The sequence below is a fragment of the Dermochelys coriacea genome, chromosome 7 (assembly GCF_009764565.3).
Source record: "Dermochelys coriacea isolate rDerCor1 chromosome 7, rDerCor1.pri.v4, whole genome shotgun sequence".
NCBI lineage: Eukaryota > Metazoa > Chordata > Testudines > Dermochelyidae > Dermochelys > Dermochelys coriacea.
Genome location: NC_050074.1, coordinates 64,158,143 through 64,185,029, shown reverse-complemented (window position 1 = coordinate 64,185,029; position 26,887 = coordinate 64,158,143). Strand labels below are relative to the sequence as shown.

The following is a 26,887-nucleotide window of genomic DNA, read 5'->3' as shown; positions in this document are numbered from 1 at the left end:
CTTTCTAACAATAATCTCTGTCTCTTCATTATTTTTAACCTGTGTTAAAATAATCCATGTTAACTATCTTTACTGCAATCAGATAATGTATGGTAAAACTGCCATTGCCTTGTCTAAATTAGAATTCTAACATGAGCTAATTAACGCGTTAAAAATGTTTTTTTCCCAGTGAACATGAGCCCTGTGTCACTAAATCTTTGATATATTATTTTCCACAAAGACATGAAATCTAAAGGTAAGAACTCAATATTGAAGTTTATTGCTGCCAATATTCAGGCACAAAGACCTGCATGGATTATATTTGATTTGCAGATTAAGAGCTCAAAAAGAGCAAACTTTTACTCATGTAAATAATCCCCTTGATTTAAATGGGAATGCTGGCTTGAAAAAGGACTACTTGCATAAGTAAGGCATTGCAAGATTGGTCCTTAAAGTAGAAAAAAGCCTGCTCATTTACTCTGATAGTATTAGATCTAAGGCCCTAATCCTATTTCCCTACAAGAACAAACATACATTACTCCAGAAACTTCAGTTTGGATATTTTATTTTTCAGTATAACTGTCACAAATACATTAACAAAACACAGCAGCTAGAAATAGTTCCCTGTAAAACCACACATCTCCTATTCCCAAATATGGTTAGCCAACAAATAATACAGCTATCCCACTCCATTGTTCTGCCAGAGCTACAGGACAATGTAGTAACTCCATAGAAGCAATGTTTCTTTAAATCCTGGTGGCTTAGTGATGATCTTTTTTAAATAGCTTGGCAGATCACCATGTGAACTGTTCAAGAGCCACTTGTTAGTTGATAACTTACTGACACCCTCCAACTTCCTCAGGAATCACCCCGAGAGAGTTTAACAGGCAACTGATTTGTTTATTATCCTATTGTTTGGGTACACGAGAAGGTGTGGGCGCACATACTTCAGCCTGGGGAAGGAAAAGAGAAATAGTTTGATATTCCATGTGTCATCTCTGCTAAGACACAATGGCAAAAAATGGTGCACAGCACAGCTTCCATTCAGACAGCACTGGGAAAGATGACAAAGTAAATTCTTACACTGCTGCAAGGCTTTGATAGGGATGGGAGGGTGGAAAGATTGGCCCCTGATGGAATCTGATTTATACTTTAAAAAACCTGGTACTCTTACTGATGAGAGAGCCCAGATGAGTGCTGAAAACAAAACTGGTTCACAATGGACCTTGTAAAAGCTCATCAAAAGCATTTGTGCCCCCTACTCCAATATGGTACATACATTGCACTCGTGTGCACTCATCATTTAAGTGCAGTATTGGATTAAGCAGAGTCAGTGAAGGGAGTTAGAAAATAGCTGGTTCAGCATGTCTGCAATATTTCTTAGGCTGATTGGTGGCATTTACAAGGCAACTGAGGACACAGAATGGTTCTCATTTTCATCATCAAGTTGGATACACCAGCAAATGAGGGCATCAGTGCCCTGATCCAAAGCCCATTGAAACCAAAGGAGAGACCCCCACTGACTTTGAATGCAGCTCATCTGGTGGGTAGCAGTAGGCTTTGAATGCAGCTCATCTGGTGGGTAGCAGCTTCTGCTCACCAAGTCTTGGTCTTCCCATGCTACTGGACAATAGGATTGTTCCTAGCTGTCTGGGAGGTGAGTAAAGCATTTACATTTGCCATCAATAATTCTACAGTCCAAACTAGTGTTTTCAAAGGAACAAATTGTCCCATAAAATTACATTATTGGAGACTGCCCTGATATTCCAAGAGTGGGCAGAGTTATTATGCAGAGGCCTTGGGTTTGGGAACCAGATTGGGATCAGTGAGGGTTAGGAGGGCCATGGAAGGGACAGCCTCACAAAGGAGAGAAGGATGCAGACACCATCATTGTTATTTACTACTTGTACTGTGGGTTGTGCTGAGAAGTGCTGGTCATGGGCCAACACTCTTTTGTGCTAAGTGCTGTACAAACTCAGCACAAAAAACAATCTCCCTGCCCCAAAGAGCTTTTCTGCACATTCATGTACACAAGCTTCAGCAAATGCTCCCAGCCCTCAGTCATGGGGACACAGCCCTCTGCAACAGCTAAGGAGAAGAAGGGGAAATGTGTGTGTGCGGTGCATGTATGCAGCTTCAAGGAGAAACTGAGGACCCGATGAAAAGGATATTTTAGGACTAGTCTACCCTGAATCACCACCCTGAAGGTAGAGTAATTTGATGCAGATGAGGATCTCTCCTTAAATCCCTTTCCTGTCAAGAGATTGACATATTACAATTTTGAACTTGTGAACAACCTACAGCCCAGTCCTGTAGCTCTGCCTCAGGCCCACTTTGTATCAACACCTAAGAAAGGACTCAGCAATGACTGCAGGACTGGGCCCAAAAGATTTGCCACACCCTGAAACAGTATTTCAGTTCAAAATATCTGAGAATGAAATACCTTGCATGCTACAGCAATGTATGTAATACAGACAGCAGTAAACAGTCCCACATGTATTTAAATAATATGCTAATATATTATAGCCATAAAAAGTAATAGTTAAGATTATTCAGATGACTTTACAGAACTAGTGGATTTTATTGAGAGTTCTAATTCAGCTAACTTTACTTAAAGTTGCTACATTATTTAATACTGAAAAAATATCTTTGGTCACATCTCATTCCAAAAATATTATTGCCTCCAAAGCTTTGTATCATCCTCAGGAATGTTCTCGATGCAAAGGGTTTTGACATTACAAAAAGTAAAGAAGGAAAAAAACAAAAAAAACAAAAAAGAGAAAAATCATGTGGTCAGTTTGCAAGTGTTTTTTATTGTTTGAGGCAGGGTTAAAGCCTTTTATAGAGACAGGAACGTATATGCAACCAGACGGAATGTGACATTAGGTTATTCTAGACACCTCTGTTTAGCACCCTGCTGCCTGTAATATGCTATGGTCAAAACATGAGTTGATGATTCAGAACAGATATGATGATACAAATGAGCTAGGATGGCAACTTGCTGTTATTTTGGTCACTGAGTTAGAAATCTAATAATTATGTCACAAGAGAAGCAACCTCCTGATTTCCCAAAAGCTCAGAAGCCTTTTAATCAGAATTTGGTTTCCTATCTGTAATAGCCAAATAAGAGACTATGACATCAGCAGAGTTGTGCTACTGTAGCCACAACTCACTTCCCAGCAATTTGTACAGCAGCCGACTCAGAGACAGATCTGAATTTAAAATAGATGGGACCAGATGCACAGCTGATGGAAACCGTGTAGCTCTATTTAAGTCAACGGAGCTATGCCAGTTTATAGCAGCTGAAGATCCTGGCCCTGTATATTTTAAATATATTTCTATTATTATATATATTTCTTTTCAAATGTAAAAGTAAATGTAACACTGGTTAGCAGTTTCATATTGACAGCCATAGTGAGTCAAGTCTTCTGTTCATTCAGAGAGGCAAATAACATGGACAGTAGCAGTGCCAGCTTCCCTTCATTCCTCTGCCAAGGTGCCTCATCATTTTCTGGAGGGACTACCTCTGGCAGAGAAAGACGTCAGTCTCCAGTCCCATTCCATCCACAGCATATGCTGAAGATTGCCAAAATATGAGTCACTTGTAAGTATTTAGTTTTGTGAGAGTCACCTGTCTTTTAGGAAAGCGAATACAGACTCATTTCATACAAGCCAACAAATAGCCAACAGATGGTAACAGCTCTTAGACAATACCATCATGGGCTGGTTTTGAAATTGCAGCCTAGAGGTGAAAGGCTCTGCATACTCTTTGTCAATTCCATGACATCTAGTCACACCCAACACAATGTATTAACTCTTGGGAACTTGAAACACAGTAACAAAGGAAATGAGTCATTGCTCCAAACACGTTCACCCCATTTGCTAAAAAGACTTGTAAAATGCTAAGGATTTTCATTTTGTTACTGAAAAGTTGACAAGAAGCCATGTTTACATAATTTGCATGTATATTAATAGGGGATTAATAATGACCACAATAGGGAGGCGACTAAGACATATAGTGAGATTGTAAATTATGTAGATTCCAACAATAATGTTAGTGATATGAAACAAACAATTGTACCTTGTTTTCCTCTAAATATCATCTACGCTCAGTAGGTTTTTGTTGTGTTTTTTGCTTTCTCCTTTCAAAACATTTAATTCTAAATCTAATCTCTGCACATGTTAAAAAAATCTTGTCAAATAAACCAAGCATAAGTAGAACTGTCACTACCATAATCAAGCACGTACAGTTAAACAGTGTGCCCTCTGTGTCATATATTCTGCAATGTTAAAAATGGCCCCACTTTTGAATGTTACAATGTAGTAAAATTTGAGATTTAAAGCAAAAATAGGATGCTTTGGTTCAGTTGTGTGTGCAAAATTGCTTAGACCCCTTTTCTTCAATAAAAATATGCAGATTCAGTGCTATGCATTGCTAACGTGTTTTCATATCAACATTGCTGACAACATATCCCCTGCCCCCTTAAAGAAAGAGCAAAGCAAACCACGAAGTTTCACTTGTGATAAACACTGTCTGAAAAGGTTTGTGTGTGTTAAACTAAGGTACCTAATTCTTGGGGGAGAAAAATAAGGGCTTTTTAAATCTTCGGTTATAGCTGCTGTTTTATGAGCATATTGATACTGCAAGCCTCTCTCACTCAACAAGCAAACTTTAGATAAAAGCATTGCTCTTACTAAAACCAACTGAGCATGCTCACTGAAGCCCCAGGTGTGACCTTTGCTCTTCTGTGTGCAGCAATTGGACCAGGCAATCCATCATGGTGTTCATCTTGTCAGGCCTGGTGCTTGGCTGCAGCTGTCTGTCACACTGGTGGATGGGACCTGCTTAAAGGCAATCATGTCAATCTCTATGTGACTACTCAGACTAAGACAGAAAGATGATCTTGACAGGCTTGGCAAAGTCAGCAGAAAGTACTGGAGGACTTTTAGTTACACGCAGAAAATGTAGATGCAATTTGTGCTTTTTGTGTGCATGTTTTGTGGATTGTTTAAAGAGGCATGGAACGGTGCTGTTTTATAGCTGGTCATCTCGAATGAATCTGTTGCCTTCCGAATGTTTCCCATAGTAAATGTAGCGACATTTTCCCAGAACACCTACAGTGAAAAGAAAACAAATAAGGAAAAAGTGAGCAATTAGCATTGTATGTAATGGAACGATATTACTGAGGTTGGGGAAAAGAAGGTTCAACTGCATTTGGCAACTGCTCTCTCTCGCCTTTCTAGCTATGCTCGGAAAGCAAAGTATGTTAATTTGAAATTAATTTATTTTAATTAATGGCACTGGGGTCAACCTTGCAAACACACACTTGAGTACCTTTGTGAATCACCCTGTTAAGCACATATCCATGCCCTACTGCTTTTTGTAGGGATGGCATTTTGGATAGAGTTATATGTTTGTCTGTTATTGTTCCAAAATATGGATATGGAGATGAATCTTTCTAAACCACATGGTTTTTATTGATAAAAAAATAATACCAGCAAACAACAGCTTGGCACTGATCTAGTGATATAAACATGAAAAAACTCTGTTCAGACATCCTCACAACAGCCCTTTGATGTAAGTAATTATTATTATCCCTACTTTGCAGAAACAGAGAAGTGAAGTGACTTGCCCAAGGTCATCTAGACCTCACTGCCTTCCTTTTCTAAATATAAATGGCTCTATGAGCCAGAGCAATGGTAAAGGGAGAGCAAGGTATATTGTTTGTGGAAGCCATATTTAAACGTTATACATTGTCCTTCTCCTAGTGGTGGTAGCTGATATACAGCTATGGCCAATACCCTTACATGGGAGTGCTGTGGTAGTATTAGCAATGCCTCCTTTTGCCCCCCAAGGCATGTGCAGTCAAATTATTATTGCCTCCTGCAAAAGGAAGCCATGTGCAAGGGTCTCTCTTCTCCCTCTATCTATCTTGGGATTTTCTAAAGCTCTCACCACTATAGTATCTAGCTCATCCATGCAAGGTCCACCAACACCCAGCCCATCGGAAACAAAACATTATGTATAGGGACAAAGACTGGGAGGGAATATCCTCATTTACTGAGCAGGGCTTTAAATTTGACAAATCCCACATGAACAAATGGGATCTTATTAGCTGCACCTACATGCAGCAAGAATTAAGTATTCTTTTAATAATCTTTATGTAATGTAGCAATATAATTATAAGCATCAAATAAGCTATGCAATTCCTGGAAGCAGGTGCTGTGCTGGATTAAAGCTAATCTCTATTATTGTCTCCTTTTTTAAAGCATCAGGTTAGTAACACACTCCTATGGAAAGATATTGATAGGCCTATCACCTGTTTTGAAAAACACATTCCTCTTAAGGGAAGCACAGAAGAGGACTATATGTGCTTTGCTTAGCCCCTTCTCCGCTTCCTTCTCTCCCTCTCTCCAAGTCTCCAATAACTCGATTGATCATTGGAGCAACTTCCACATTCAAGGGAAGAAATCATTCGCCTTCATAAACCAGTGTCTGGTCAAAAGCAAGTTCTCATATACTGAGACGACGCTATCCCATGCAAATCGTGGTTGTCATTAGTTGGTAGAAAGCTTTGCTGGGCTTCTAGTGGTAGAGCTCTAAATTCAAAGGATATGAACAGTTTATTAATGATCTTCTTCAGACTCCTTTTTCACTGTCATTGATAAAAGTCCTATTAGAGGTCTGCCGTGTTTCTTTGGGACTGGAAGCAAGACTGTTTATGGAGATCTTGGTGAGAGTGCTGTTTGATGAATGCTGGAGACTGCAGCAAGGTGTCAGCGCTTAGAAAATGAGGCAAGGACATGAGGTATTAATACTGTCAATGATCTCTTGACAGGAAAACAGATACAACATTCACCGTCAGATTTAAATAGACATCAACTGCATTAATGACAAAAGGGCAGACTTCAAACAAAGGGGGCTGGATGGTGCTGCGCTGAGCGAGTGCAATAACCTGATCTGAAAAGACACTGTCAGAACTACAGACAGATCTAGAATTGTGTGCGGTGACAGAAAACAGAGATGCCGACAGAGATACCGGTGCCATATTATGCCAAGTATATTCTAACAGTGTCTCCAGCTCTAACTAAATCTGACATCATTTCCTATCACTTATAGTATTCTCCACTGCTTCTGCAGAATATTTCTCCCAGACATCATTACAAACTCCACTGTAGTTTTAGAGTTACTGGCAGGCCTGTTCTGTAATGGAGGTTGGGTCTAGAGGCCTAAGGATAACCTCAGTCAATCTAAATTTGGAGTTTGCTGTAGAAGTGCGCTCATTTTCACTGATATCTCAGCTACTTGAGGTGATCTGAACGCTAAAGTGTGAGGAGCTGTCACCTTGAATAAAATCCTTAAAGCAAAGACGCTCAGTTCCTGGGATGTTCAGCAAAGATGTCGGACTGTCTGGCAGCAGGAAATGAAATCCAGCTGCTGCTGCTCGCCTGGGGATAAAGGTGCTTGGGCTAGTGACAGTTAAAGTCAGCTTAAATTTTTGAACTCCCGCAGCCTACAATTGTTTAAATTAAGGAAGTGTTGTCTCCACAGAGATTCCCTACCAAGGCGCACAGCTGTGATTCGATTGCCAGGCAGATTATACGCACTGCTCAGAGAGCCTTGATAAAAGCACAGTTGAAAATGTTGCCATGAGACTTTATTTATCATGAAGGTTATTTGTAAAACAATAGGCTTGCTCATAAATTAAATGGTGACCTTTTTTCCCTCCTCCTCTTCCTCCCCTCCCCTGGCTTGAAGAAAACTGTGAAAATTACAGAGGGTTTATATGCTGCAGTAAGAGCTTTTGATGCTACGGTATGGAATACATGGATTTAGGAAATCTACTGTGTCTGACTCAGTAGGAGACAGTTTTCCCCGCACATCTGCAATGTGTTCATTTGTTTGCAGCTTCACAAACTCATGTGTGTGTATGCGCGCACACATGTGTGCAGGGGATGACAACATATTTAATGATGTGTGGTGTTTTTAATTAAAATATCTGGCATTGGTCATAAGCAGCTAAGTATATTCCGTATGCATCAACCTAATGCACAGCATTCTGAATGAGCTTTCTGCTCGGGGCTCTTGAAAAATGACAACATGAGATCTCGAGGGATCGTCTCCCCCCCAAATGAGGTTCCAATTTTTTCTTAAGTAACTGCTTCCACCATCACCATAAGCTATTAAAACTATAATTATGAAAAAATTACATAGGGAAGAATCATGTTTAAATATACCTTTTATCTTCTAAATTCCCCCTCCTTCAGAATGGATGTTCTAATTATGACGGGTAAGTAATAACCCTGCAGTCACTTGTGTGTGTTGTGGTATCAGTCTTTCTTCACCAACACATTGTAGTGTCAGCAACTCAAGCGTTGCCTTAGCTGGGGGAAAACCCAATTATCCCCATAAATAAATAAATACATACATGCATGCATACTAAAGCAAGTGAAAAAATGTTAAAGTCATGTTCTCTCCTTTTAAATTGGGTGTGTGTTTCAAAGAGTTATTATACAATCGATTCCTCAGTGTTCTTTTCTAGAGTAAAATATGTTTTCACTTCTTGGTATTTTTCTTGGGGACCAGACAGTAGAAGGAATTCACAATGGGCTATGGGACAATGCACTTCTAGGTCACCAGTTCAAATCAGCTCAAATTAGTTGTGACCTAATGCTAAGACTATCTGGTGGCATCCTGGTGCCATTGCATGAGGAGTTGGCTTTAATTTTCCTAATGCTTTTAATAATTCTGATACAGGTAAAAGGTGCTACCATGTATTAGCATATAGTAAAGTATTTGCATTTAAGAATATTAGTGAAAAAGATAATCTTATTTACATTAGGTGACAAGGACTATATTCCATAAGTAAACAAAAAGAGCATATGATAATTTATACATCACTGTACTATGTCTGTGTTCAGGGGGAACCTAAGCAGAAGTCCTGACTGCTTTTGGTCTGATCACATGGCAATTAGTACCAAACTTGATGTCCATTTGATTCCAAATTCCAGTTTAGCTAATTTTATTCGGACTACAGTACCTAAATCCCACCGCATCAGTCTGTGTTGGATCAGATATTCATCTTTACACTTCTTGCCTCACACTGTTGGGTAGTGCTGCTGTGGGCTATTAAACAGCTGTCACCTTCCACCAAGAAGCTGGTTACATTTTGAGTGGTGGTTATAGTATAAATGTGTAAACTGCTTTCTGGATGAATCAACACCATTTTTAACTTTTTTCAAAGGCTCTGGGGGATTTTCTCCCATCAATGAATGGGAACTACAAAGTTCCCTAAAATACTCATCGCAACTTTCCTTATAGGAGAGTACAACCCTATTTACAACTAATATTCACAGGAGAATAAACACCTGTCTACAACCAACTCAAGTCTATAGTGCTACTCATTTAGACAAAACACTTCCATTAATCCCTTTAATTTTAAACATACTTAAGATCATCGCCAGTTAGCAAAGCACATAAGCAAGTACTTACGGGTAAAATTTTCAAAAGTGCCTGTAACTGAGAAGCGTAAGTCCCATTTTCTTCAAGATATTTGGGCACCTAAAATGCAAACAGATGCACAGTGGGATTTTCTAAAGTGACAAGGACTGAAAAAGTCCCACTAGTCACCTACTTGTATCTTAGGTGCTTAAACACCTTTAAGAATCTGGTCCTTAAGAGTCAAAGTCTGACTTTCAATGGAACATAGGCTCCTAAATCACTAAGTTCTTTTGAAAATGTTCCCCTACATGATTTGCTAAATGGGGCCTTACATTCCATAAAGAGTTCCTACTTGTTTTAATTAAAAATAAGCGGGCCACACTATTTATTCCAAAATTATTTATTCCTAAATAATTGAGAACAAATATTAAAACAACTGAATGCTGCAAAAAAAGCGTGAAAAACCCCAAATGAGCAGCTGCAAACTATCTGCTTAGAGGAACCCCAATACACTGCACCTGACAATAAGTGGAGATGGGTTGTTCAGTTAGTTTAAAAACATATAAACCCCCAAACAATCAGCCTGAAGTTCAGCCCTTTCCCTGGAGCATAGATAAGTCACCCTCTGTGGGTGATAAGGGCATAGATATGATAGATAAGGGCATAGAAGGCAGACTTGGACCCAAGCATAGAGACAGCAGTTCTACTGGAACTTGTGGTTGCATCACCAGGGAGGATGTCTGACCTAGACCGTTTGGAAGGAAGAAGGGTTGTTTTGGGGTTATAGGGGGAGGCGGGAGTTGAGAAAGGAAGTTGGGGGGAGAAGGGAAATGAGGAGGCAATCTATAAGGAACAAAGATCTATATGGCTGGCCTAAGAGAAGGCGGGAGAATGTCAATAGTTTCAAATACACATCCCAGATTTTATGTTCTTATTCTGGACTGAGTCTTCTGAGTTTCATCCATCAGCTTTAATTCATACATGTTTGTTTATTTACATTTGGATTTTCAACAGTTTTTCTCCCTCCAAGAGCAAGCCCAGTCACAAAATAAAAATATCATATTCAACTACTTTATTATTTCCCCTTGGTGATTGTTCCTTTGCTTGCAGTGAAACTCTTCCTAATCTTACAACCCAGGAAAGAGGCAGTCCTGGGATAAATAGCCCACCTGAATTGGTTTCTTCCTGTGCACTCACACACACACACACACACACTTACTACTTATCTTCCTTTAGGCTCATCGTTCAACTAGTGGAGGCCAAGACATTGTCATATCAGTTGTGATACCTTTTAGAGGCAGTGCAATGCTGGAATAACAGCATCCAAAATAGTGATCCCCACTACTATGCAGGGCAAGCAGACAAAATATACAGCTTGTCCTTGGACCTCCAAACAACCAAACATCTAGAAGTCTATCCATACTGGTGGAGGGAATACCGGGGAGGGAATGATCTCATAGCTCTAATTAAAAGTCCCTAAACTATTTTACAATATCTGCCAAAACTACCCAATCCTCACTATACTGTGCTAAGATGGCTATTAGATTATCGTGCATTGCTTTATACGAGCAGAGACTCTCATAGAAAAGCAACTCGACTGTCTCAAAGCATCAGTACCAAGGATAGCCAAAATTATCTGGTGTCTGACTAACTGACTGTCTTTCTCATAGGTAGCAGACAGTTTTTTGTTTGTTTCTTTCCACATGATGCCTCATTTGATAAAATAAGACCAACTTATTGCTTCTTTCCTATATTATTTTCTTCTTACACTGCTAGAATATCTACAATAGAAAAATGTAACATCTAACTGAAGATAAAATGCTACTGCTAATACTGAAATCTATTTTGATTTACATTTTTAAAGTACGTGTAAAGGTGCTGTAGATGCTATAGGAATCTAAGAGTCACTTTAACATGGCAAGTAATTTGAGTGGTTAGAAGAGGAAACTAGGGAGTCGGAAATCAGATTCCTGGGTTCTAATTTTGGCTCCGGCAATGACTTGCTGAGTGGTCTTGGGGAGTCACTCTGACTGCTCTGTGCTTCAGTTTCCCCATCTGTAAAATGGGGAACATGCAGTGTTGTTGCCAAACAACATTTAAAGAAATGTAAAACCATGAACAACTGTCACCTGGGGAAGTGGGAGAGTTGGGCCAGCCTTTGCCCTCAGCATGCAGCAACTCTAACCTCATCGCATACAGGACTCTGGCTCAGATGATAACTACAGGAAAGTGATTGTAATGGAGTCTGAGTGTGCCACAAGTAAACTTGCTCACTGGTGGCTGCAGCTCCCCAACTGCCAGACTAGAGGCTGAATTCAAGTCACTGGGTCCTAATTTTCAGGTTATACATCAGAGCAGCAGAAGCAGGAGCCAGCAGAGAATGAGATAAATGCTGAGCTGGCCAGCCCTTCCCCTACAAATGCTTGCACTTTGGGCCAATATCAGTGGGGTGAAGCATCTGCAGCCCCTACCAAATGACTTGCCAGAAACTGCTCTGGGGCACTAGGCCTCAGCTGTAACCCCCTACATATGGCCTGAAGCTTCTGCAGCAGGCTACAAAAGGCCCAAATCCTGAAAGACCCAGACCTGGGTTTATTTAAAATAGACCTCAGACTCTAAGCTTCCTGATGTCACAATGGACTTGGACTTTTTTGGACTATGAACTTCCCCTCCTTCACTGTATTAATCTCCTCTCCTCTTCCCTTTTTTGTTTCTGACAATTTCTTCACCCTCCTCTGCTCCCCCACAAATAAATCCCACGGAATGAACAAGTCATGGGCCACTCACCCTAAGCACTTGTTTGCAGGGCTATCTTGAATTCCGTTCCCCCATCCTTAGGCTGCTTTTGTCCTCTTAGATTGTAAGCACTGCACAGTGAAGCCTTAATGCTGACTGAGGACCACTGTATGCTACCAAAATACACATAATAAATAGTAAGAATCAGGCTTAGATTTCAGCAGCTTCTAATGAGTGAAAGGTTTTGAGTTATGCCATTCTCTGCTTTGCCTTCTCCAGCTGAAGTCATTGCATGTGACTCCAAATACCTCTGAGCAGATACTATATGAGCGTTGGCTTACAAGACTAGCAATACCCTGGCACCAAAAGTAATAATGAACTAAGATGACATCAGGAAATGCTATCAGAAATACCAAAGGAAAAGATGCACAAATATTAACACTTCTTACATTATAAACTAAAAGCCTTTTAATTGATTTTTTAAGAGAACGAAAGTGCTAAATGTAAGCAGAAATAATGGGCTAGTCCTCCAAAAGTAGCTGCACATAAAGGCAGCTTCGTAAGGCCGAGGGTAGTGCTCAGCTGCCCCAGCCCAGAGCGAGCTCCATCTTCATCAAAGAAGCAATCGGATACTATGACGATGGGTACAGTATAGAACAACAGATCTCCCCATAATAGAGGAGAATGTGACCAATTGCACCACTTTTCAAGACAGTGAAGATCTTTTAGGCAGTGTGCTGCTGTCTTGCACCTTCTGCTGTACCCTTTGCTGTGTCTAGAAGTGCTAGCATAACCCACCATTTTAGTCATGGGACTGCAATGGCTACAAATCTCCTTAACACTTATGCAAGGGTGCCAAGAAAGTGATGCTTCATTCTCCCCAAATACACATGCCTTCAGGTTGATCAGATTATTTCCAGGAACCAAGTCAAACCCATATTTAGTCCACAGCAATAACACTGGCATTATGCGCCTAACTTTATCAAACAGGGAAGAATCAAAACAAGCAAGTGAGGCCATGAAATTATGGCAACTATCCTGCACAGACAAGTACTGTGTCATGTCAACTCTCACTGGCCTGGCTGTAGGAAGAAAAAAAAGGAGGAAGGAAAGCAGTCAACAGGGAGAGGATGTTGGAAAAATTTGCAATGAAGGTGATAGGAATACGAAGATGTGAAGTTTGCATCCCAGGCCAGGGGAGGCTGCATAAATGTTCAGCGTAAACGAGCAGTCGAGCTGATGTGTGATAAAGTGCAGCCTGCTGTAAATACACTTCAGGGCTCACAGTGCAGCTGGGGATGAAACTTGTAATTTAAAAAAAAGGAAAGGGCAAAAAAATGCACTGCAAGCTTTTTCTCACATAATCTGGTTACTGGAAAATTGAGAAGCTTGTCCAAGTCCGTGGGAATAAGCTGATGAGCTGATACTTAATAATAAACCATATTGTATCATGGTGCAGAGTCATCTAGATCCATTCAGGCCACAAACTATGTTACTTTATATAGCCCTGGCTGACATACATTTAAAGCCCTCTACACATTAAGGACCCATTAGGCTGACAGATTAAAAGTTATCTTGGAGCTAATGTTTCCATTATGTGTGTCCTGGCAGTGGAACAATCAACACATTGTTCCTCAGATGTCATACTTTGTTTAAAACAAAAAAAGAAAAGGAGGATAGCTCTCCCTCCTTGAATGACATTGACATGATCAGCTTTGATCTGTGCATCTGCTGTCTACAGATCATCTACGGCTGGCTAAAACAAAACCATTAAGGGCAAATCACTTTAAATCATTAATCAGTTCTGTACTGTTCAGGATAGTTCAGTAGTATTATAAGGGCCCACATTTCTGCACTGAGACTTCTTAGCAATCCTTCCACACTTCTGATGATGATTGCAATATGCTGGCTTTTTTTCCTATTAAAAACAAAGCAAACAAACAAAAAGACCTCCCCCTTCCACCACTCAGATGTGTATCTTCACTATTTCACACAAATGTGTGTTGCCATTTCAAATGACTCTGTGGATGTGGTGAGCCTAGAGATCAGTATGAACATTTTCTTGTTAAATATTTTGGATTTTTAAAAAAGGGTGGAGTAAAATTTAAAAAATAATCAAGAACATACTTGTATTTTTATTTACTGGAGTTACTGAGCACCAGAAACACTGGCTATAAATATATCAACTTTTCCAGAGGTTAACTTTTACATATGAACTGAGGCTCAAATTTATATAGATTGGATACCTTCAAAGGGAAACAACTATGAATTTACAATATCTATTTGTACTTTACATGTCTCATTTTCTCATATGTATTATAAATAGAGTGGATAAAAGATGGAACTGTTTCCAAAGAGCATGCAAGAATCAGATGCAAATCAGGTAAAATTTGTTAAATGCCCTTCATTCTCCATTTGTAGATTGAAGTCACAAAAACTAAAGTTATTTATTAATAGCCAAGTGCTCCAAGCTGGACTACTTCCCCTTATTTTAGCTATTAACACAACAGCTGCTCTCCTTCCTCTGTCTCCCCCCTCCCACACAAAAAAAGCACACACACAACAAAAAACCTCATGCTGATTTCTCTTTAGTCAATTTAAAGTTGAGGTCATCACCACTAGAGGGCAGCATCCCTTTGTCTATTAAACTGGCTAAAACAGCAAACTAAATATTCCCCTCTGACAATTAAACAATACTGTTCCTTAGTTTTGCAGCCAATTTTATGTTCTATAATGATCAAATCTTATATTTATACAATCCATGCTTTCAACCTTTTACCTGGAAGCCTGATTTCTGGTGGACTAACGTCAGTGAACATCGATTTGGGTATATGGGTGGCTACAAAAAGAAGTCACTATTTAGTCTCAATATGTTTCATAGAGGGAATAAATATACATACAAATTAAATTGATTGTTCTGAATTATGTTTCTTTCATTTCTACTAATGCAACAACATGATCACTGCATTGATGCAAGTGATACCTATAATGTATTCAGAATGGTGGGCAAGGTGGTTTTAAAATTTGATCCTTACTGCATATTAAAGTTCAGCTGCTCTGTCAATTCCTCCCATATAATCTTAGAAGACTCTCAGTTGATTTGACTAACATATGCAAAAGTGACATTTCTGTAGGCTGCTCTCCACTTTGGGTTACACTCTACTAATAATACCTCCATTAATCAGCAACAGAATTAAACCATAAAGAATGCTAGAGCCATTAGGGAAACAGAGGATGAATATAATTATATTGTACTTCACAAAGTTTAGGAGTGTGCAGATTGCATTAGCAGTAAAAGGAAAAAAAGGAAAGTAAGGTCTTTCAGTAACTGTGATAGGATTAAATAAATGTATCATGATTTATGTTGTAGAAAGTGAACTTTTGGAATAATTGTTCGGAAAGTCTGCAAGCATTCCAGCAAAATTACAAATTCTTATATGAGCAGCAGGGCCCTTCTGGAGAGTTTATAAGTGAATTTGGCTCATCTCATGAGTAAAATTTGCTTTTTGGATCTCAGATGTTTTCTGTTGGAGGAGTTCACATTTTTTTTAAAAAAAAAAGCCATCCACAATTCAGTCTGGCTCAACTGGTTTGAAATTTCTCAAGAGAGTCATTTGAAATAAAGACCAAGTTTCTTCCCCAGCTTTAAAAATAAAAAAACAAGTCTTTCAAAATTAAAGAGCACGGTTAAACAGTGCTGCTGTCATATTATGATACTGTGACAATCAATTAGGGGAATGTTCTTTGTATACGGTTACTCATTCCCTTCCATAAGCCGTTCATCAGAAACAAAGAAGACTTTTAACTGATTGCTAATGATAGGATTAATAGGATTCTTCTTAATATAAAGTAACGCTCCTTAAGGGACTGGCACTGCTAAGTGCTGGGATCTCTTGACTCCCAGTGGGAGCTGCAAGTGCTTAACACCTTGCAGCAGGAATCCAGATCTCAGAGGATCGGGTGTTAAAGGTGCTCCCCACTCTTCCAACCCAGGTGATGTATGGCTCAGCTGAAACCAGAAATACATCCGAGCCATAAAGTTCAGCTCTGGAGCCGAACTTCCTGGAAGTTCTGCAGGCATTCAGTTCATTGGTTTTAGTTGAGGCCTGTCTCTAGCTGAAACAAACCCTGCATTATGTAGAATACACACAATGATTTGCTACTGCAAAGGGTTCATAGCCTAATTCTCAAACACTGACTGACTCCAGTAGAGAGTGCCAAAACATCGTCACTGTTTTCTATCTTAAACTCTCTCCCGCTCCCTCAGCCTCCTTTTAAAAACATGCTAATGAGGGAGAGGCTGAAGATTAAATCCCAATGGATAGCAGAATGTAGTTTACAAGAGGACTCCGCCTCTATGGAAGCTTGTGCTGAAGACTAAAGATAGGAAGCTAAAGAAACAACTCAAAAGAGGCACAGTAAAACCCCTCTATTAGGGTCAGACTCATTAAAATTTAGTCAAAGCACCAAAGACTTTCTAACAAATATTACACTGAGTAAACATATACCACTGGAGCACGGATATTGCTGAGAGCTTTTGGAGTGTGTCAGTTAATCAGTATTCACCCGCTTTGACAGCTTGAAATATTACTCACTTATTTGGCTGGTTCAAATTTGTCACACTTGACTATGTCATAAGTTAACATGTTCCCATATTAAAAAGGAGCCAACTGGCACATGTGCACATTGGACATAATAAAACACATCTGGCCAAACAATCAAACACAGTGTCACTGGCAAACACAAACTAACAGCGACTGTCTAGGACATTACTAAGTTAAACAGGAAGCAATAACCTGCTACCCGCTACTTTACCAAATGTCTATTAAATGGTTAATTGAAAGACAGTCTCCAAAGCACTCTGTTTCCAAGGTACTCTCCTGCATGGTTAAAGGTGTATAAATGTTTTACATGTCCTGGGTCATTTGCTTATAAAGAGGAAGTGCTGAAGGGGGAAGCTGTGCCTCAACCCAGTGAATGTCACTGGAAGGTCATCAGGGCAGTGAAGATTACACATCACAGCCCTTTGTCTAAAAGCGGATGTCACTGTACCTAAGTACAAGTGGAAAGTACAAAAGAGGTAGAGGGTAGCCATGGATTAGTTAAAACCCTAAATCCTGCCATATCAGTTCACAGTTGTACATAGCAGCAAGGACAAAATTGGTCAGATGCATCCTCATTGCTCAGTTAAACATCCAAGAGCGTAGTACACAATTGTGCTATGATTAAACCAGAGCAACCTTGGAACAGTCTCTCTTGCAGATGCAAGCACTAGCAGTGGTATCATCGAGGCACATTGACCTCCAAAGCACTCTCCCTGTTCCCCATCAGGAGCAATGCACAGCTGCTGTAACTTATACCACAAAGATCTCCACACAGGTCCTTGGGTGAAGAAAGTTTAAGAAATTAAATTTGTGCACTGAACCTCTGGACTCGTCCTTTCGGAGAAGCCACCAGTAAATAGTTGAACACTATTCAAAGTATTTCAATCTCCAGGACAAAAATGGTTAAACTAGCTTGACAACCTTTGTGGCATTTCTGCTGAGAATAAGTGCTGGCCTTTCTAATGAAACATCAAATGTGACTTTTTGTTTGTTGTGGCTGCACGGAAGCCAAATATTGTAGGGGGGAGATGAAGGAGGTAGGGAAAGCAGACAGTTAAAAGCGTAAAGTGTATGTTGTAATCCCCAAATTGCACCTGGACTGAATGTTTTCAGACCATTTTCTTGACTAAACCAAGACAGTTTTGTATTTTTCTTTCTTCTAGGAGAGGGTTAAGAATAATCTGAAGCCTGGAAAATAGTTGCTGTTGATACTAGTGAGGCCTTCTCTTTAACTAGATCCTCCAGGAAAAAACAAATTAATCAACAGCCAGCTGAAGTGGGTTTAATGATTGCATTCTGCATACAATCAGCTTTTCCCTTTTCAAGGGCCATCAATATGTCAAGGGAAGACATATCTGAAGGATATAGCTCTTAACATCAAGGTTATCTATTCTCCACATGGCTCCCACTCCTTACTGGGCTGATACTTTACACTGCCTGTGTCTAACATTTTCATCAACTCTGCAATCAATCAAGGTAATAATGTTGTGCAAAAAATCAATTAACAACGCAATTAAACTTTCCTTATTATCTCAAAGGGCTGAAATAATACCTAAAGGGAAGATAGACTCACTGAATGCAGACATCCATAACCCAATGTGAAAGTGAATTATGAGGTTAGACAGATGCAGGCATGTACTGGCGCTGTTATTTTCAAAGGGATATAGCTCATCCAGGCAGTGTATCAGTCACCACCAATCCCATATCCTAAAATTCCAAATTACTTTAAGAAATATATGATGTGCAATATCCATTTCATATTCTCTTTTAAAGATAAACCCCCCGAAATCTGAACAGGAGTATTATTCAAAGACAAAATGATCTTTCAGAGAGAACATAAAATATAAAAGCTATAATAACATTTACATCTGTATACCACCCATGTCCATAAATGCAGGTCATCAATTATACATAATCTGGAATGAATAAGGAATAGAAGAAGTGGGACAACATTTAAAACCCAAATGCTTAAATTTGCAAACACCTATATCCGAGGCACCACCAAGGACAGTGAAGGAATAGCCAGTTTACACACATGTAGTAGCATCAGTAACAACTTAAGTACTACTCATTTAAAATAAGACAGAGTGCCTGTATTATTTAGCAATTACACTCAACTCTCACTGAAACACCATTCCCCGGAGCTGAGGATTTTAAAGTGCATCGAAAGAAGACAATTAACCCCTTGCTGTTGGGAGGATTTGGGATTTAGCACTAAGCAGTTAAGACTCAGGGGAGACTCAAACACACCAACACAATGGAGTTAATATAGTTAGGAACCTAGGTCTTGTGCCAGAGATGTATGGATGAGGATCTGGGAGAGAAAGAAGACAGAGGGGAAAAAAATATAAATCTATCATATGAATGACCTCCCAACTTCCATAGGGACACAAAAAACATTATACAAAGAAAATGACCACAACAGAGCTTGCTGGAATTTTCTCACACCTAGCATTTTCTAGCACATAACCTGAGCTTTTTCCAAAACACACACAAACACACACTCCTCCCAGCCTCTGTTTTGATTTAGCACAGGCAAAAAGAAAATGAAAATAGAGAAAACATTTAAGGAAGGGGATATCGATATCAGAATGATAAGCTAAGCTCACGTCCTGCAAGAAGCTTAGCACCAAACGCTGAGAAACAAAAGCTCTCTCTTCAACACTGCACTTTGGATTCCTTTATTGAGGGTCTCTCTGCGTCTGCTAGCAGAGGTGTTTCACAAAGCACTTCTCCCAGCAGGGTTTGCTTAAGCACATAACAGCTGCATTTCAGAAATGGTCTATGTTTACAATTAGCTCATGTAGTGCAAGTCGCTTGTTTCGACCAAGAACAACTTTTTTGTTAGTAATTCTCCCTGTTTTTGTTCTGTGCTACCCCCTATGGTGTGGAGTCAGTCACAAGTGAGTTACAGATGCAGGATTAAGTGAATTCAAAACTGTGCAATTTCCACAATTTTTGAAACATTACACACTTTTCCTGCATGGGTTTTGAGCCTTAATGTGATGCCAGGATTAGTGAATTCAGCCATTACTATCTTAACCTTAAGGAACATAATTAATATGTTTCCATTTTCAATGACTTCTTTGTGTGTCTATCAACTGGAACCATTCCTGCTGTGTATTTGATTCCAATGACGATGGGGTGTGTTGGATTTTAAATGAGGTGCTAGCTCTTCTGCTCCTTATATGCTCTAGTTTATGTGTTATTCATGACTTGCATTTGGAGACATGGATGATACACAGATGGAAATGTTATTAAAGCTTTTGTATTTTAGTTTCTTTGTGAATGGCGTCTTTGTTTTTAGATAATTCTTTTAACCATCACAAATAACTAGCAATATATGACAACATCTTTTGACTTTTTTTCCCTGTTAAGCTTTTTGATTAAGAGATTTTTCATTCTCTAATGCTCTCTCTTCCTGAAACTAAAATGCAGGATAAATTGGCAGACAGGAAAGTTATATCTGCACAGTAATGTACAAGAAACCTCTTTCTTTGTCATATGCTTATTATACAGATTCAGAACCAAAAGTTGCTTGATTTTTTATTAGCTGTCAGGGATGTAGGTACCAGTTCCCGAAGCCTGTGACTGACAATTTTCAACCTGCTTTCACTTCTTACTATCCTATTCATATTTCTCAGAAATTCAACATGAACATGGCAGAGGGAAAGTTACCTTGCCAGTTTGCTATCTCTGTTTTAAGTTGTAGTCAAACAATTTTAGATTAACAAGTCAACATTTTCACTTAATTCTTTTCATTATTTAGATAGCTAAATAATATTATAGCCAGATTTGACTTAACATATAGACATACATTCAAAACTCTAGTAATATGGTGCTAAAAAAAACTTAAGACAGGGATATAGATGCATATATGCACACTACACATCAATCGTGCAAAACATTACTCAGCCATTGCCTGGGGTAATTTTTTTTGACAAATTGATAAAACATTTTTTTCTATCATTATCGGTCATTAAGGGAAAGGGTAAGAAGGTAGATGTGTGTGTCTGGGCTGGTAAATCTTCATGACAATATTGTAAGACTACTGTATATAAGTGCATATACACACACACACACAAACAACTTCAGATTGATAGAAATACCAAGCCAAACATTTTATGTTTAATCACTAATAATTTTGTAATGTGAAAACATTTTTCACACTCATGCAGTTACTCTTCCTCAGTGAAGTTTCACCACATATCAAATTTGAAGCTTTTGAGTTCCCCCTCACTCCCCCCCCCCGGCTTAGATTTCTTTCTAACAAAGACACGGTCCTTATTTTTTTTAAACCCATTGAGATAACTCAAAAGCCACTAAGCCTATAATATATACATCATCATTCTCTATATAATTTAATTATACATGGGAAAGGAATATTGATATCAGAATTCAGACTTATTTCTGTTTAATAAAACTAACTTGAAATCATTTAGCCAAATAGCAAAGAGACCAGACCAACAAAATAATTGTTATATCTTTTGAAATGAATTGCATATTGTATGTTGACAGCCTGAACTCTCCAGCATTACATTTTACCACATGGCATAGTATTTTGTTGTTAATGCATATTGAAAATGCAGTGTTCTGTCTAATATAGATGGAGATCCAAACCCACATTACCCTCTCTCCATATCCAGCTTTCTACCAGAGGCCACCCGTTTCTGAGGTAAATTCAATACTGATTCGCTTTGTCAGTTGTTTCACTCCACATTCTACTATCATGCACCAGTAGAAGGATGCTTTTGGGGCCTATGAAGCAATGAGAGAAGAGTTACGGGAAATATAAACCATAATTCAACTTAGTTCAGTTGGACACCACAGCTCCATTTTGACATCCTCAGTATGACATCCTCATCCTGAAGCTGATAAGCTACTCACATACATTTCAGCCTGTATCACCATGGAGGCTATAAAGTCAACTAAAAATCATGAATTTGGCTGGTTCTGTTATATAAGAGTAAAGCCAAGCTATGTTAATAGCATGCTGGCCCACATCCTGGCATATGGTGCAGCTGTTTTCCACTGCACTGATGGTATATTATACCCAGAGAGTCAGCCATCGGAGGATCACGCCAGCAAATGGTGGTCCATTCCCTACCATTAGTTGCTGGATGTGTAACTAGGGGAGAGGGTAAAGTGGGGACCTCCCTATATCATACTTATCCAAGTTGGCCCCTTGAGGATGCTCCTAATTTATGCTGTGCGAATAGATTGGCCCACAGCCAACCCATGAGCAGAGGAGCATGAAGACTATCTTCGCACTGACATCATTTGTAATCCTTGGCCATAGTAGACAATCTGACCATCATCCTAAAGTAATTACTCCTTTTATTTTCTACGTGTAAAATACACGTGAGTAAGGGCTTGCATGATAAGGCCCCAGTAATTTTTAAAAATGGTTTGTCATCTGGATAGTGGAGGAGAGGAACATTTTCAAATGCTTGATAAGCAATTTCTCTTGCTACGGGGAAGTTGCACCTAACATTTTATAAATACCATGACTTTGCCAGAGATGGCTTTATTCAGAGGCTCTATAGATGACCACCTAATGGCACCTATCTAAAGTGGACAAATGGGGTCTCACATCTATGGTAACATTGGGAGAGACATTGCTTATTATAAAATAGTTGTCCTAAACAAAATGTAAATATTAAGGGATGTCCTTTTTGAGGATGGAGTAAGATCCCTGCTCCAATCAAATCCTTTAACTCTCTGGACTAGCTATGATTCCATCTCCTCTGAAGAATCAGTTATAGACAATGAGGAAGATTCTGGGAGGTATCATGGGGTTGAAGAGTGGCAACCACCCTGCTGTCACATACAAGTAGCCCTGCATTTAACAGTTCATTGCATAATCTCATGCTGCAATCACATAGCTTCCCTTGGGGGAAAAAATTAAGATGTGTAAACTCGTTTAATAGAATGGAATATTTTGTAGAGATGGAGAAGCCACAAAAGAGCAATTATTTAACCAATCTCCAAAGAAACTAACAACAACCCAATGGATCCACAAATGCATGGTCAGCACTATCTAGAAGTTCCACATGATGACTATAGAGCATCAGGGATACGTTTGGGTAAGAAAAATGACCCGCTACTGGGCCACTCTCGAATACTGGATCGCAGAAAAGATGCTAAAAACTTTTTCAGTTTTCTCTAATTATTTTTAGCATCGGGTGGTAGGGGGTTGCACAGTGATTTTGCAAGACCTACTTACGTATCATGGGGGACAACAACATTTTTCCTTAAATAAATAAATAAATAAATAAATAAATAAATATGTAAATAAAGGTATATTTGCAACCAGTATTGGTTTTTCACACAGCCTGATATCTTTATAGGGCTAGTGGATCTGGCAGCCTTGAAATTTCCCTCCTTCCCACTCTTTATAGCAATGATGGGTAAGTCCTAGACTTACATGACTCTAAAATTAATTTACTTCAACTGTAATTAATATCTAAGCATTTGCAAAGCTTATATAATGGTATTACTCTGTTCAAAGGGAAAGACATAGGAAATGATGGTTCTAAAAGTTATTGTCCTGTTTCTCTTTGTCTCAGAAGGAAAAAGGGGGGAAACCCCTCACCAATTATATTTCTTCCAAAACCGTATCTCAGGAAAAGAATTTTCAAATAAAATGCTTCCCAGAAAAGAATATTTGGCAGCGTTTGGTGCTTGTTTTCCCTAATAACCATCAAAAGTCTCCCTTAGTAAACCTTTTTACTGTAACATTAGAAGTGGAAGAAAGTTTACATTTTATTTAATGAATAGTTGCAGAGCATTAAAGCAGCATCTCGTTGGTGGAAGAGCTCCTTATCCTCACTTTGTCTCAATTGGTTTTTTTACATTTCATTTTCAGTGACATGTCAGCCATCTCTCACCAACCTCAAAGGAAAGTTGAATGCGGGGCTTACAAAGTTAAGCTGACATTTGCTCTCTTCCAATAAAAAATATTTAGTCCATTAAACATAAATACCTGTCATTATGATACATGGACTGGGTACAAGCCTCCCGTTTCCCTCTGATGTTTATTACATCCAAACAACTGCAGTGCCTGCATGTTTTCAACTTTAGTGTATTGATTAAACTTTTAAATGGCTGCCATATAACCCAGGGACATCAGGAAGATTAATTTGCGTCAATGTTCATCTGTAATTCATTAGCCATTTATTCTTTACAACCACATGGGCTATCAAGAAAATGCAGGCCATTTTTCACTCTGCTCAGGCTTGGGAACAGATCCTGAAATTTGTGCTGCATACAAATAAGCTCCCCAGGCCCAGCCACTTAAACTGCTCAGCTTTTCAAAAGTTAAAGTTGGGAATAAGAGGAGAAAAAAGAGGAACATAAAAAATCAGAAATGGACAAAATATACATGCTCGGGGCATCTGAGATTTAACTGAGTTTGTCCACTGTCTTTTCGTCCATGGATTATGGTTTCTTATTTCAGTCAGATTAAAATAACTGAAACTTGTTTCTGAGCATAGGCCATAAATAAAATGAGTGTCCTCCCCCGCCCCCCACAACATCTCCTTAGATGCAGTTAACTCAGAGAAAGCTACAGAGAGTGACGTGAAGTATAAAAAGCTCATGCCTCAAGGAGGTTGAAACTGAAAATCCAAAGAAAGGCTACAGTTTTAACTGACTCTCACATTTATTGTGGATTCCAGTCCTGCCTTTATTTGGAAAAATGCCCAGCTAAATATCGGTGTGTTTCCTTAGGGTAGAGGTAAGCCATCTGGCTCCCTGATTTGCCCTACTGACCCCTTGGCACAGTATGAAGTGAATATTAAATAAGGAAAAGGAAAAGAGTGCCGCTATAAAACAAACAAGAAATGCACATTAATTTTACATTTACAACACGGAAAGATCAATGAAATGCATCCTGGTTTTCTTCCCCCTTTCTAAATACCTATAAATAAATGGCATCGCTGTACTAGCAAAGCCCATAGTTCTAGGGCATCAGACTCATTGTGCCAAATGATTCTAATCTAGACTCCAAAACTGAAGATGACATATAAGATGATGATAGAGGCAGGTTGTCTGTTGTAGGGCAGGAGCACATCAGTGCACTGCAACAAAAGCTAGAATTCTCCACTTCAGCCTACATGTCATTTGGGGTCCTGTTGATTTCTACGTGCAAGGAAAGCTTTGTTAGAGCCACCATTCTTCTGCTTTCGATGCAAAAAGGTGCCTTAAAACAGGAAGTGTATCTTTATATTTGTGAGTGGAGAGCGATGAAATGATTTGCTTGTAATATCACTGATCAGGCTGCTTATTCTTGAATATAAAATTGGATAAAGAGAACCTCTAAATGGGACTGAAGCTGGTGTAATCTTAAATCCTAGCATGAGTGCACAAAAAACAGTACAGTCAGCAATACAGCAGCATCTTTTCAGAAGCTTTGTGGGCTAGGAAGGGATTATCAGAAACACAGCCTTGGAGCTCTGAGATACCCAGGGCCACATAAAGCTTGTAGACTTTCTGCAAAGGTTTAGGAAAGGCAAATGTTACTTTGGATTAGAATGACAGCACATCTTGTGAATGGTTCATACTATTTGATGTTGCATCTTATAATGTGATTAAATGCAGAAAATACAAATGGATGTTAAACAGAGCAAACCACACAGAATGATGTAACATTTGCTCCATATCACCATTGCAAAGTGAAATCAGAACATTCAAGGTTCACTTTACAGAATTTTTACCATCTTCTCTCCCTCCCTCCCCCCATTTCTAATAAAACCTCCATGGAACCCTGATATTGCAATCTGTTTTATTAACAAATTCTTTGTTCCCATAATAGACATTTCGTATCAGATCTGAGCTCCACCCTACTGAGCCACAGATTCAAGGTGTTAATGAACCTGGCCAACTATGACACCTATAGCATCCTACTCAGCCAAGCTTCCCTTGCTGTTCCCAACAGCCTTCTCTTCCCTCACTCCAGCAAGTCTCCTTTGTCCCCAAGCAACCTCAGGACCTCATCTGTACCTGGCATGTCTTTCGGAAGAAGGCAGTGGCTTGTACCCTCCTTCCACCTCTTTCTGGAGCCTGGAGAGGGGTCGGGCCTTTGTCTTTCCTTCGTCTTAAGAAGCAGCCAACTATAGATTTCTGAAGTGGCTGCCAGAAGAGTTCCCAGAAGTCACCTACTACAGGACAGGCCCAACAAAGAAAATAACAGAACATCACTAGCTGTCACCGTCAGCCCCCAACTAAAACCTCTCCAGCGCATCATCAAAGATTTACAACCTATCCTGAAAAAGGATCCCTCACTCTCACATATCTTGGGAGACAGACCAGTCCTCGATTACAGACAGCCCTCAAACCTGAAGCAAATACTTTCCAGCAACTACACACCACACACACACAAAAACACTAACCCAGGAATGTATCCTTGCAACAAAGCCCGATGGCAACTCTATCCACATATTTATTCAAGTGACTCCATCATAGGACCTAATCTCATTAGCCACGCCATCAGGAGCTCGTTCACCTGCACATCTACCAATGTGATATATGCCATCATGTGCCAGCAATGCCCCTCTGCCATGTACATTGGCCAAACCAGACAGTCTCTATGCAAAAGAATAAATGGACACAAATCTGACATCAGGAATCAAACATTCAAAAACTGGTAGGAGAACATTTCAACCTCTCTGGCCACTCAGTAAAAGACTTAAGGTTGGCAATTTTGCAACAGAAAAGCTTCAAAAACAGACTAACAAGAAACTGCTGAGCTTGAATTAATATGCAAACTAGATACCATTAACTTGGGTTTGAACAGAGACTGGGAGTGGCTGGGTCATTACACATATAGAATTTATTTCCCTATGTTAAGTATCCTCACACCTTCTTGTCAACTGTCTAAATGGACCATCTTGATTATGACTACAAAAGTTTTTTTCTCCTGCTGATAACAGCTCATCTTAATTAATTAGCCTCTTACTGTTTGTAGAGCAACTTTCGCCTTCTCTGTATGTGTGTGTATCTATCTATCTATCTATCTTCTTACTGTATGTTCCATTCCATGCATCTGATGAAGTGGACTATAGCCCACGAAAGCTTATGCTGTAATAAATTTGTTAGTCTCTAAGGTGCCACAAGTACTCCCGTT

The 26,887-nt window shown here is 39.3% G+C and overlaps 1 protein-coding gene across 2 annotated transcripts in view; it reads right to left on the bottom strand.

Annotated features, from left to right (window-relative positions):
* Positions 1-527: 527 nt before the first annotated feature.
* Positions 528-26,887, bottom strand: part of LRMDA (leucine rich melanocyte differentiation associated) — a 959,691-nt gene continuing 933,331 nt past the window's right edge. For both annotated transcript variants that reach the window (XM_038411757.2, XM_043518073.1), the window contains one exon: positions 528-5,094. In XM_038411757.2, the coding sequence (XP_038267685.1) occupies positions 5,015-5,094 (80 nt within the window). In that variant the 3' untranslated portion in view covers positions 528-5,014. The remainder of the gene's footprint in view (positions 5,095-26,887) is intronic.